General features: G+C 44.0%; 1 protein-coding gene across 1 annotated transcript in view; it reads left to right on the plus strand.

Annotated features, from left to right (window-relative positions):
• Positions 1 to 13,107, plus strand: part of LOC145354503 (ectonucleoside triphosphate diphosphohydrolase 4-like) — an 84,070-nt gene that overhangs the window by 43,486 nt on the left and 27,477 nt on the right. Inside the window, exons 6-7 of the mRNA XM_080205927.1 lie at positions 257 to 360; positions 7,155 to 7,214. Of these exons, the coding sequence (XP_080062053.1) occupies positions 257 to 360; positions 7,155 to 7,214 (164 nt within the window). The remainder of the gene's footprint in view (positions 1 to 256; positions 361 to 7,154; positions 7,215 to 13,107) is intronic.

A 13,107-nucleotide genomic window follows, 5' to 3' on the forward strand; every position in this document is an offset into this window, starting at 1 on the left:
TCAGTCCGCTGATGTTGCAGAGGGCTGGGAAAGTGGAGTCTCCCATTAGAGCAAGTTATTGCCTCCCAGCTGAAAGTCCTGATTGAAGACTAGGGCACAGTATACCCAGGCCTTGCTACTAAAGCTCCAGCGTGGTATACCAGAAGGATTGTCATTACTCAGGGTAATTAACACTTAATTAATTAATAAATTCTATAATTAAAATAATGTTGAGCGCAAAATCTGATGTGAATTCATATATGTTGAATCTCTGCAGACAACAGAATGCCATTCTCGAAGACCTGTACACTGATGTGCCAGTCGAATTTGACTTCCTGTTTTCAGAGTCCCACGCAGAGGTGATTTCCGGTAAACAAGAAGGTGTGTATTACAGTTCGTTCATTCTACATCACAGCTTAAAACTGGCTTCTTATCCACAACGCTGCGGGACCTTTTGGTTAAGATCAAGCCCGAGATGGGGTGCACTGCCTTTGCTTGTCAGCTTGGATCTTGTTTGTCCCCCTTTTGGGGGACCATGAATTGGATTGAATTTGAATTTGACTTGATTTTTGGAGCAAGCATGAAGGTGGATTAAAGGTTTGCCCTGTCCTCTCTGTGCCTTGGCTTTGTAACTCTGAGGAAGGAATACATTTTTTTTTGTGTTACGTTCCAATCCCTCACTACCAACAGCCAAACAAAAGATTCACTGGACAAGCAGCATGTAGGGCCACCTTCATTGGATAAATGCATGAGGGCCACCCTCACTGGACAAGCAGCATGTAGGGCCATCCTCATTGGACAAGCAGCATGTAGGGCCACCCTCATTGGACAAGCAGCATATAGGGCCATCCTCATTGGATAAATGCATGAGGGCCACCCTCATTGGACAAGCAGCATGTAGGGCCATCCTCATTGGATAAATGCATGAGGGCCACCCTCATTGGATGAACAGCATGTGGGGCCACCTCATTGGATGAACAGCATGTAGGGCCGTCCTCATTGGATAAACAGCATGTGGGGCCATCCTCATTGGACGACCAGCATGCAGGGTCAAACAGCACATTGACAAACAGCACATAGGGTCACTCTCATTGGACAAGCAGCTTGTAAGGGCACCTTTGTTGGACCAACAACAAATTACTCATCAATGATCTACACAGTTTCAGCCAGTTAACACTAAGTCCTGGGCCTTGCTAGCCTATTCTTAATTTCTTTGTCCTTGAGCCAATGTAGTATTTAGAGAGAGAGAGAGTGTGTACACCACTCCAAACTAGGGGAATTGAAGCTTCTTCTGTAGCTTCCTGTGTGAGTTTCCAGTTGTGTCAGATAGCAGCGCAATCGAAAACAAATGAAATATATTTCAGGTTCTCAGTGTCAAGTACAAATAGAAGGTGAAAAAGAACTGATAACGTTGGAAATCTGAGACAAGGAAAGAAAAAAGCTATAAATGATAAGCATATGAGTAAGCATCGGTGGGAGGGAAATTCAGGATGTAGCAACAGTTCTTGTTTTGCCTTCTGTAGATTTTAGCTTTTTCTGATTCAGTCACCTGAAGGGTGATGGGAATCTGGAAATCCCCTTTTCTCTAATAAGCTATTGGAGCTGGGAGTTTAGTTGAAACTTTCAAAGCTCTGATCGTCGTGTTTCTTTAAGTCAATGGGGTGAGGGTCATAGAATTGCGATAACGGATCAGTCACATTCTAATTGAATGGCAGCACGGGCTTAAGGTACTGAATACAAAGACCAAAGAAGGTACGGCTCAGGAACAGTCCCTTCGACCCTCCAAGCCAGTGCTGATCATGATACCCTAACTAAACTAAGAGAAAAACCTTCCACCCTTACTCGGTCCATATCCCTCTATTCCCTCCCTATTCATGTACCCATCCAGATGCCTCTTAACTGTTGCTAATGTGTCTGCTTCCACCACCTCCTCTGGCAGTGTGTTCCAGGCACCCACCACTCTCTGCATGAAAAATTTCCCCCGCACAGCTCCCTCAAACTTTTCCCCTCTCACCTTGAACCGCGCCCCTTTTGTAATTGACACTTTCACCCTAGGAAATTGCCTCTGACTTTCCAATTCCTAGGCCAATGACTTGAAGAATATCGTGTACAGTTTAGGTCACCCTGTTATAGGAAAGACACTGATAAACAGGACAGAGAGCAAAGACGATTTACGAGGATGGTGCCAGGACTAGTGGGCCTGAGTTATTGGGAGAGGTTGGCCAGGCTAGGGCTTTATTCCTTGGAATGTAGGAGAATAAGGGGGTGACCTCATGAAGGTGTTTAAAATCATGAGGGGCACCGATAGGATGAATGAAAATGCTGTTTTTCCCCAGGGAAGGGGAATTGAATACTAGAGGGCGTAGGTTTAAGGTGAGAAAGGAAAGATTTAAAAGGCAGCTGAGGGGCAACCTCTCCACGCAGAAAGTGAAGGGTGTATGGAATGAGCTGCTAGTTTGGCAGGCAGCTTGGGGCAGCACGATGATACAGTGGCACTGCTGCCTCACAGCACCAGGGACCCGGGTTCAATTCCTGGCTTGGGTCACTGTCTGTGTGGAGTTCGCACGTTCTCCCTGTGTCTGCGTGGCTTTTCTGTGGGTGCTCCAGTTTCCTCCCACAGTCCAAAGATGCGTGGGTTAAATTGATTAGCCATGCTAAATTGCCCCTTTAGTATCAGGGGGACTAGCTAGGTAAATGGGGATCGAGCCTGGGTGGGACTGTGGCCAGTGCAGACTCGATGGGCCAAATGACCCCCTGCACTGTAGGATTCTACAATTCTACAGGAAAGTGATTGAGGCAGGTACAATAGCAACATGTAAAAAGCATTTGGATAAGTACATGGATGGGAAAGCATTAGAGGGATATGGGCCAAACACGGGAGGGCACAGTGGTCAGCATGGGCTGAAGGGCCCGTTTCCGTGCTGTATTGCTCCATGATTCTAACAGTATTTAAGCTGGGACTTTTTTCTCTGGAGCATCGGAGGCTGAGGGGTGATCTTATAGAGGTGTATAAAATAATGAGGGGCATAGATCAGCTAGATAGTCAATATCTTTTCCCAAAAGTGAGAGAGTCTAAAACTAGCGGGGGGGAGCGTAGATTTAAGGTGAGAAGGAGAGATACAAAAGAGTCTAGAGGGGCAATGCTTTCACACAGAGGGCAGCGAGTGTCTGGAACATACTGTCAGAGGTAGTAGTAGAGACAGGTACAATTTTGTCTTTTAAAAGCATTTAGATAGTTACATGGGTACGATGGGTATAGAGGGATATGGGCCAAATGTGGGCAATTGGAACTAGCTTCGGGGTTTTAAACAAAAGGGCGGCATGGATAAGCTGGACCAAAGGGCCTGTTTTCATGCTGTAAACCTCTGACTCTATGACTACTCTATAAAACGCACTTAATTCCCAAGCCTTAGCTTTGACGTGACTGAACTTAATGCTTCTCCCACACAGAGTCGCTGTGATGCTTACATTTCTCACTGGACACATTACAGGTCAGGAAATGTGCACAAATTCTGCACCTGAATCATTAAAATTGAAGAATTGTAAATATTTCACGTGACGCTGGAGCACAGGTCAAAATTAGCCAAGCATGAAATTGGAGTTCCGGGCTAGCTTTGCTTTTGACTTGTTAAATTAGTTGTTGTAAATTAACCAGTTTGCAAAGTTCTCTGGTTGAACTTGTGTCTGTTTGGATAATTTAAAATGCAGATGTGTATGCTTGTTATATTTATAGAGTACAGAACCACGGCGCTGTAGTAGTGTACGTGTCAATTCACAGCTCTGTAGGTGAGACTATGAACACTTGCAGTGTCTGTGCAATGTGTAGTGTTAGCCCAAGGCAAGCTCTGGATTTTTACTGCGCTCTCTAACAAACTACTGAATGCCCTGCTAAAGGCAGAGAGGCTAGATTCACCATGTGCCGTAGTCTCAAATCACTGCAGATAAACAGGCCCCAAGTTCGTCTCCCAGCCTTTACTGAGTTAGGTGATCCCAGTTGAAAAGCTGTTGAAAGCCCCTCTGTTTAATTTTCTGCTGGTTCCAGATGTGGATACCAGCTGAGGATATGCATGGGCTCAGCTCAGGGGGTTTTCTTACCTCTGAGCCAGAAGGTTGAGGGTTCAAGCCCAGTCCAGAGTCTAGGGCACAAAATCGGGGCTGACACTCTCAGTGCTACTTTTTCCCTTGAGACAGTAAAATGAGGCACTTTCTGCCCTCTCGGGTGTTAATGAGAAAAACTCCACGGATGGTTCGATTTCTAAAATAGAAAGAATCCCCAGTATCTTGGTCAACATTGGTCCAAAGATGTGCAGGTTAGGTTGATTGGCCATGCTAAATTGTCTCTTAATGTCTTGGTATGTAAAGGTTAGATGGCTTAGCAGGGTAGATATGTTGCGTTACGGGGATACGAGCTGGGTGGGATTGTTGTTGGTGCAGACTCAATGGGTTGAATGGCCTTCTTCTGCACTGTAGGGATTCTATGGATTTGGCACTGCACCAATGTCTCTTTAAGACAGATTACCTGGTCAACACAGCTGTCTTGCTGTGCACACATTGACTGCTGCGTCTCCTACATTAAAACAGTGACGACACTTTAAAAAGTACCTTTATGACCATAAATCACTTTGGAACATCTAGAGGTCATGAAAATCACTATTGATGTGCAAGTTTGTTCTTTCTTTTGCCAGTCGACCACTAATCTCTCAGTCACTGTATCTAGGTTCCCACATGGGAAGTGATCACTTAAATTAAACAGCGGCAGGATGGTTAGAACTTGTGGCACCGAGTCTGAGAGTTTGGCCAAGGACGGGGACAGAGAAGTGAAGAAGTGAAGTGTTCTGCAGAGCTAACACATGCGGGTGTCAGTATGGGTCTGGCACTGATCCAGCTTGCTTGGTGTTCTTCTGTGGTTTTCAGAGGTCTTGAGCTTTGTTGCAGCAAAATACATACATTGCAATGTTCTTTTTTAAAAAAATAATATTTGAATTTGTGATTTTGTGACATCCAGCGAGTAATTGCGTATTTTTAGTGAGCTGAGAATTGCAATCAGCAGCTACAGCGGCTCTGTGCACCCGTGCTGATCCAAATAAACCCGACAATCGCAAGTGTCACTGCACCTCAGTGTTAGTGTAATCAGTTTCTGGGTCAGCCGCACAAAGATAGCGTACTTTACACTCTAAGCTAGGACAAAAATAAGCTAAGCTAGCAAAAACAAGAAGGCAGATTACTATCTGAATGGCTGTAAATTGGGAGAGGGAAGTGTGCAGTGGGACCTGGGTGTCCTTGTGCACCAGTCACTGAAGATAAGTATGCAGGTGCAGCAGGCGGTAAAGAAGGTAAATGGTATATTGGCCTTCGTTGCGAGAGGTTTTGAGTACAGGAGCAGGGATGTGTTGTTGCAATTATACAGGGCCTTGGTGAGGCCACACCGAGAATATTCATGTGCAGTTTTGGTCTCCTGAGGAAGGATGTTCTTTCTCTCGAGGGAGTGCAGCAAAGATTTACCAGGCTGATTCCGGGGTTGGTGGGACTGATGTATGAGGAGAGATTGACTAGGTTAGGATTGTTTTCATTGGAGTCCAGCTAAAATTGTAGCACGCGAGCCTTCTACAAACCACAGAATTGTTAGTAGCGAAGAAGGCCACTGGCCCATCGTGTCTGCAGTGCACATTGTTAAATGGCTTCATTTCCCTCGCATTTTATTTCATCTGTCTGATTTCTTCACTGCCTTCCTCTTGTCAAGATGCTGACTCTTTGGAGTACAATTCCATAGGCTTCAACCATCCACCTTATTCAAACCTTCACAGTAATGTTAGCGGGCTATTCAGATGGCTTCTGTCAGTCTCTCCAAGCTTTGTGTTAGCATTCTGCTATTCGCAGCCATCTTCCAGCCTTCTTATCAGACTTCATGATGTGCATGTTGTGCGATAAGCAAGCCATGACAAAAGGAAGCAATTGTACTGCGATTAAGGAAGGCCCCCATTTTCCCCACCCTCAAAAAATAACACAAAGAACATAAGAACTAGCAGCAGAAGTAGGCCATTTGGCTACTTGAGTCTGCTCTGCCATTCAATAAGATCATGGCCGATCTTTTCATGGATTCAGCTCCACTTACCCACCTGCTCACCGTAACACTTAATTCAAAGATCTGTCTTCAAATATCTGTCTATCTTTGCCTTAAAAAATAAGGTAGCCACAATTGCTTCACTAGGCAGAGAATTCCATAGATTCACAACCCTTTGGGTGAAGAAGTTCTTCCTCAACTCAGTCCTAGATCTGCTGTCCTTTATTTTGAGGCCATGCCCCCTAGTTCTAGTTTCACCCCGCAGTGGAAACAACCTCCCTGCTTCTATCTCATCTACTCCCTTCATAATCAAAAGCCTAAAGTTGCCGATCCAGCACAGAGTGTGTTACTAATTCTGAGGTCATGGAATCATTTGTGACTCAGAAGGAGGCCATTCAGTCCATCAGACCTATGCTGTCTCTCTGTGGAAAAGTCCTGTTATTTCCAATCCTGTGTCCTGTCCTGTACCCTGCAAGTATATGCCCTTCGCGTGCCTATCTAATTCCCTATTAGATCAATGATCATCTCTGCTCCTGCCATTCTCACATACCAAGAGTTCCAGGCTTTTACCACTCTCTGCATAAAAAAGTTCTTTCTCATATCCCCTCACTACATTTCTCGATCAAAGCCTTAAATCTGTGTCTCCGTGTCCTTGTACCATCAGCCAATGGGAACGGTTTTTGTCGTAATTTCTACACCACTATCATATCTCTACCCCGACCCACTCCCCCATCCCCTATGCTCTGGCAATCTCCTTTGCTCCAAGGAGAACAATCCCAGCTTCTCCAATCAGTGTCACATACAAACACAAAAAACTGGAACGTCTCAGCAGGTCTGACAGCATCAGAATAGAGCCTACGTTTTGAGTCTAGATGACCCTTTGTTAGATCCTTCGTCAGGGTGATCTGGATTTGAAATGTTGGCTCTATCCTCTCCCCACGGACACGGTGAGACCTACTGAGATTTTCCAGCATTTTCTGTTTTTGGTTTGGATTCCAGCATCTGCAGTATTTTGCTTTTATCTCCGTCAGCGCGTTGTCTCCCGAAGCATCTTCTCTGATGTCTTATTTTACTTATTCAATCTTGTTACTGACTTGTAGAATTATGTTAACAGGAGTCTATGCCTGGATTGGAATCAACTTTGTTCTTGGGCGATTTGACCACATTGAAGATGGTAAGTCCGCCTGATAATACATTTCAAATTTGTCCATCAGGTGGGTGGGGATCCCTCTGGCCCAAAAGGTCGTGAATGTAGCCCAGTCCATCACACAATCCAGCCTCCCATCTATTGACTCTGCCTACACTTCCCGCTGCTTCGGCAAAGTAGCCAGCATAATTAAGGACCCCACGCACCCCAGACGTTCTCTCTCCTACCTTCTTCCATCAGGAAAAAGATACAAAAATCTGAGGTCACGTACCATCCATTTCAAGAACAGCTTCTTCCTTGCTGCCATCAGATTTTTGAATGGACTTACCTTGTATTAAGTTGATCTTGCTCTACATCCTAGCTATGACTGTAATATCACATTCTGCATTCTCTCGTTTCCTTCTCTATGAATGGTATGTTTGGTCTATATAGTGCACAAAAAAAAACTTTTCACTGTATGTTAATATGTGTGATAATAATAAATCAAATCAAATTAACCCAGTGTCATCTCTGCTATCTATTCTGGTCTATGTCCAACACTCCACTCTTGACTCCAGTGCCCCCCCTCTCTCTCTCTCTCTCTCTCTCTCTCTCTGCCTCCTCTTTTCTTCACTATTGACAGATTTCAGCCCCTTTCCTCTGGAGTTTTCTTCCCAAAACCTCTCTGCTTGGCTAGTTTTCTTTCCTGTTTCTGAAACTATTTGGAAACCAGCCGTGCTGTTGGCTGCCAGGATTCTCCTCTTCTCTCTGCCATTTGTCCTGGTCTTCCTCTGAAGTGTTCTTGGCTTGTTTTTCTGCCCAAGTGTTACCTCAGTGTAAGTTGTTTTTCTTCCTCATTTTGGCTTGGCCAGTTTCTGTTTCATGTTTACTGCTTTATTTTAGTCTCCAAAAAGTTATTTTTGCAGGAAATGTCTGCACAACCACCAACATCCTTTAAGAATCCCCTAATTTCACACGTGTCTGATTTGAAGAGTACATAAAAAGCCTTCAGATCATTAAAAGGCAAGCAACTGTGAGCAGCCCATTAGGACTCCCCATTCAAAAGGATGAGCAAAGCTTAGATCCAGGAACATAGGCATAGCAGTTAGGCAGTTAACCCCTCGATCCTGTTTGATCATTCGATTAGACTTTTCGTGGCTAATCCTTATTCCAACTCGGTGGCACAGTGGTGAGCACTGCTGCCTCACAGTGCCAGGGATCCAAGTACGATTTCCGGCTTGGGTCACTGACTGTGTGGAGTTTGCACATCGTCCCCGTGTCTGCGTGGGCTTCCTCCCACACTACAAAGTTGTGCGGGTTAGGTGGATTGGCCATGCTAAATTGCCCCTTAGTGTCAGAGGGACTAGCTTAGGGTAAGTGCATGTGGTTATGGGGATAGGACCTGGGTGGGATTGTGGTCGTTGCAGGCTCAGTGGGCCAATGGGCTCCTTCTGCACTGTAGGATTCTATGATTCTAACTCCATTTACCTATTTTAACTCCACATCCATTAATCTTCTCAAATAGCAAAAAATCAATGGACTTCAAATTGAAGGTTAATAAACCAAGCTGCAGTTTGTGGAAAAGAGTTCCACACTTCTCCCACCTTTTGATAAAGTTAAAGTTTACTTATTAGTCTCACAAGTAGGTTTACATTAACACCGCAGTGAAGTTACTGTGAAAATCCCCTAATCGCCACACTCCAGCGCCTGTTTGGGTACACTGAGGGAGAATTTAGCATGGCCAATGCACCTAATCAGCATATCTTTCGGACTCTGGGAGGAAACTAGAGCACCCAGAAGAAGCCCACGGGGAGAACAGTCAGACTCCACACAGACAGTGACCCACGTCGGGAATCAAACCCGGGTCTCTGGCACTGTGAAGCAGCAGTGCTGACCACTATGCCATCATGCCCCTTGTCGAGGCAATGGGAAGTGTTGACAGGGTCAGTGGATGGAGGTTGGTTTGTGTGATGGACTGGGCTTTGTTCACAACCCCTACTTAATCACTTAACCTATAATCCAAGGGGAAGAGGTGCAAAAGTCTGACGTCACGTACCAGCTGACTCAAGAACAGCTTCTTCCCTGCTGCCATCGGACTTTTAAATGGACCTACCTTGCATTAAGTTGATCTCTGTCTACATCCTAGCTATGACTGTAACAGTACATTCTGCACTCTCTCCTTTCCTTTTCTATGTACGATATGGTTTGTCTGTAGGACACACAAGAAACAATACTTTTCACTGTGTGCTAACACGTGACATTAATAAATCAAATGAAATCCAAGAAGTTGTTCTTGAGTTGGTTGGTACGTGACCTCAGACTTAGGTGTCTGGTTTCCGATGTAAGAGGTGGGGCGGGCATGCTGTTACCGTGGTTAGCACTGCTGCCTCACAGCGCCAGCGACGCAGGTTCAATTCCAGTCTTGGGTCACTGTCTGTGAGGAGTTTGCACATTCTCCCCGTGTTTGCATGGATTTCCTCCAGTTGCTCCAGTTTTCTTCCACAGTCTGAAAGACATGCTGGTTATGTGCATTGACTCGAAAAGGCACTGGAGTGTGGTGACTAGGAGAATTTCACAGTAACTCCATTGCAGTGTTAATGTAAGCCTACTTCTGAAGAATAAATAAACTTTAAAATTCTACATTAAAAGAAAGTGGAAGAGAGGATGTCCGGAGTGCCTGGGGTCCTTAGTTATGCTGGCTGCTTTTCCGAGGCAGCGGGGAGTGTAGACAGAGTTAATGGATGGGAGGCCGGTTTGTGTGATGGATTGGGCTTCATTCATAACCTTTACTTAATCGCTTAAGCTATAATCCAAGGAATTCTAGCCTATATTACATAATTTCTGCTCCTAATTTAGGCTCCAGAGCCCCCTCTGGAGAAGGAGAGAGAGGACAGTTTCATTCCATTAGTCGGCTTAACCAGGCTGGACGTGACAGCTGCCTTCGGTCTGTATACAGTCTGAATTTGAAGTTAGTTGGAGCAACATAAAGTTTGTTGCACCCTGGCTTTAAAATAACTGGACAAATATCTGATTGAGAAAGGAACTGAATGTTCCAAGAACAGGCTAAGATGAACTGTTATGGTTTCCATTGTTCTGGGTCACAGGAAACTTCAGCAGAGGGTTGGAACTGAATAACAAACAAAACGTAGATAGAAATTCTGGCAGTTTTCTTTAACTTGCCGCAGATGATACAGACAACTTTATTGTGAGCATTTTCAGTTGTGGTTATAAACCAGTCCTACATCCCCACACCACAAGCAGCTAAGCAGGGGAGAATCTTTGATGGTGCTGGTTATTGGTGGGTTGTTAGAAGCAACAACCTGAGATGGCTCGAATGGCCTTATTTATCCTTATATGTTTATGGTCACTAGCAACATCCTACAGGTTGCCATTGTGAGTGAAATGGGTGGCACAGAGTTAGCACTGCTGCCTCACAGTGCCTGAAACCGGGGTTCAGTTCCCATTTGGGGTCAATGTTTGTGCGGAGTTGTGCATATTCTCAACATGTCTGCGTGGGTTTCCTCCGGGTGCTCCACTTTCCTCTCACAGTCCGAAAGATGTACTGGTTGGGTGCATTGGCCATGCTAAATTCTTCCCCCGTGTATTCGAACAGGCGCCGCATTGTGGCAACTGGGAGATTTTCATGTAAATTCATTGCAGTGTTAATGTAAGCCTAAGTGTGACATGAATAAATAAACTTTATAAAAATTCCCAACTTTAATGTCTAACCCTATGCACGTAGGAATTCCAGGAGCCTGACTTTCAATTTTGAACTCCTTTATAATTTTATCTATCCCAAAAACCCTGAAATGCCACCACTGCTCCCACAAGGAATCATCTTTAAGAAAATAGTCTTCCTATATTGTACTAGTAAAACATTGCTGGATCTGCTTTTAACCCAGCTTTTAGGACAGACTTAACTGAAAAATACCATGATGTGGAGATCTTCAACCCACAGCCAGAGGGATGCAATAATTTGTTTTCTCCAACAGTCCAATAAACTGTTGGACTTTAACCTGGTGTTGTGAGACTTCTTACTGTGAAAAATACCAGACCCCAATGCATCGTTCAGCACATAAACACACTTGTTCAGCCTCCAGAATTTCCCATATCTCTATCTTCCTTTGGAGGCTTTAAGAAATTTTCTCTTTGAAATTGTTCCCCTTGCATTTTTGCTTTCACATCAATAGATTTATATTCCATTGTCTCTACAATTGCTAGGAAAATTCTCAAACCTTGCTTTTCCCATTGGGGCACTGTTGGGCAGTCTACTTTAACTTTTTGGTTGTTCAGTTGTTCCTCAAATCGCTGAGCTGAGATCTGATCTCAGTTTCACACATACCATCAGGAGGTACTTTTTCTGTACATACCTGGGGCAATTGGAGTCAAAGGTTATGGGGAGAAAGCAGGATTAGGCTATTGAGTTGGATGATCAGCCATGATCATGATGAATGGCGGAGCAGGCTCGAAGGACCAAATGGCCTCCTCCTGCTGCTATCTTTCTATGTTTCCATATCCATTTATAGGCCCAAAGATCTATGGGACAATATTCATATTTTTACACATACTCCCAAATTCGTCTTTGGTAAATAGTCCTCCACTGTCCATGAAGAATTTAGCTTGTGCTCACAGCCCCATTCCTATCCAACTTTCCATTACTTTATCGATAATCACTTGGTGGGTTTTCCAAAAATCACTGTTGGCGGACGCTACATCTCTAAATTGTAGGAGAAAAATATTTATACTTTATTCCATACTTTGATATCCATGTTCACAGTTCCATTAAAGTCTCTCGCGAAAAGAAGACTTGCTACTGGTCACGATGGCATGCTCCTTTACTCCTTAGAAATTGCACATTTTTCACTAAAATCCTCGACAAGACTCACTCATGTATTCCTCATCCAGTATTCCTGCATCCTTCAACAGAATCTTCAACCCACAGCCAGAGGGATGCAATAATTCGTTTCCTCCCCTTTAAGCTCCTTTTCCCAGCTGTCATTAATACCTCTTTAACATTCTGTCCAGTGATAATAGACATTAAAGGTGTACGATGATGTCCAGGCAGTGTAAATTGTAAATCTATCAAAAGATAATCGCTTCATTATGTTCCATGTTCAGCTGCATGTGGATCTTTGCCTTTGAAGGTTTACTTAAGAGAAGCAGTGGCATTGTCACCTTATTACTGGTGTATTATCATAGTTATATTATCATTGGACTAGTAGTGCAGAAACAAAAGGCATGATTTTACAGTTTCACTTGTCCCAAAACCATAAAATCCTGACCAAGATTAACGGATGTTTCCATGATCCATCCCTCGCTTGCTCTGATTCCCTTGATGGGCAGGGTGGTAAAATTCCAGCCAAAGAATAAAGCTCTGGAAACCTGAGTTTGAATCCCACCATAGCAGGTGGCAAAATTTGAATTCGATAAAAACCCAAAATTAAAAGTCTGTTGATAAAGAAACCATTGTCAGTTGGAATAAAACTCCATTAGGTTCACTAATATCCTTCAGGGAAGGAAATCTGCCGTCCTTACCTGGTCTGGCTGACATTTGATCCCAGAGTCACAGTAATGTGGTTGACTGTTACAATGTTCTCTGAAATGACCCAACAAGCCACTCAGTTCAAGAGGAACAAGCAATAAAAACTGGCCCAGCTATTGAGGCCCTTGAATGAATAAAAAACCTTAATAGTAGAAATATTTTGCTCGATATAACATCAGTACAGGAAACTCATTACCAGACTGGTGACCAAGATTATTCTTTCCGATTGGTTAGTAACGTACTCCTCACCTCCGTATTTTCCATGTTGTCTCAAAAACTGTTTTTAACATTTTTTGATGATATTTCGAGTCACATCTAAAGCACCTCTAACCAGCCCTTGGTCACTCCATAATTGCCCAACTCCCAGCCTGTTATAATTCTCAAAAGGTTTCTATCCTA

This window comes from Carcharhinus amblyrhynchos, chromosome 17 (assembly GCF_965287045.1).
Source record: "Carcharhinus amblyrhynchos chromosome 17, sCarAmb.v2.hapA, whole genome shotgun sequence".
NCBI lineage: Eukaryota > Metazoa > Chordata > Chondrichthyes > Carcharhiniformes > Carcharhinidae > Carcharhinus > Carcharhinus amblyrhynchos.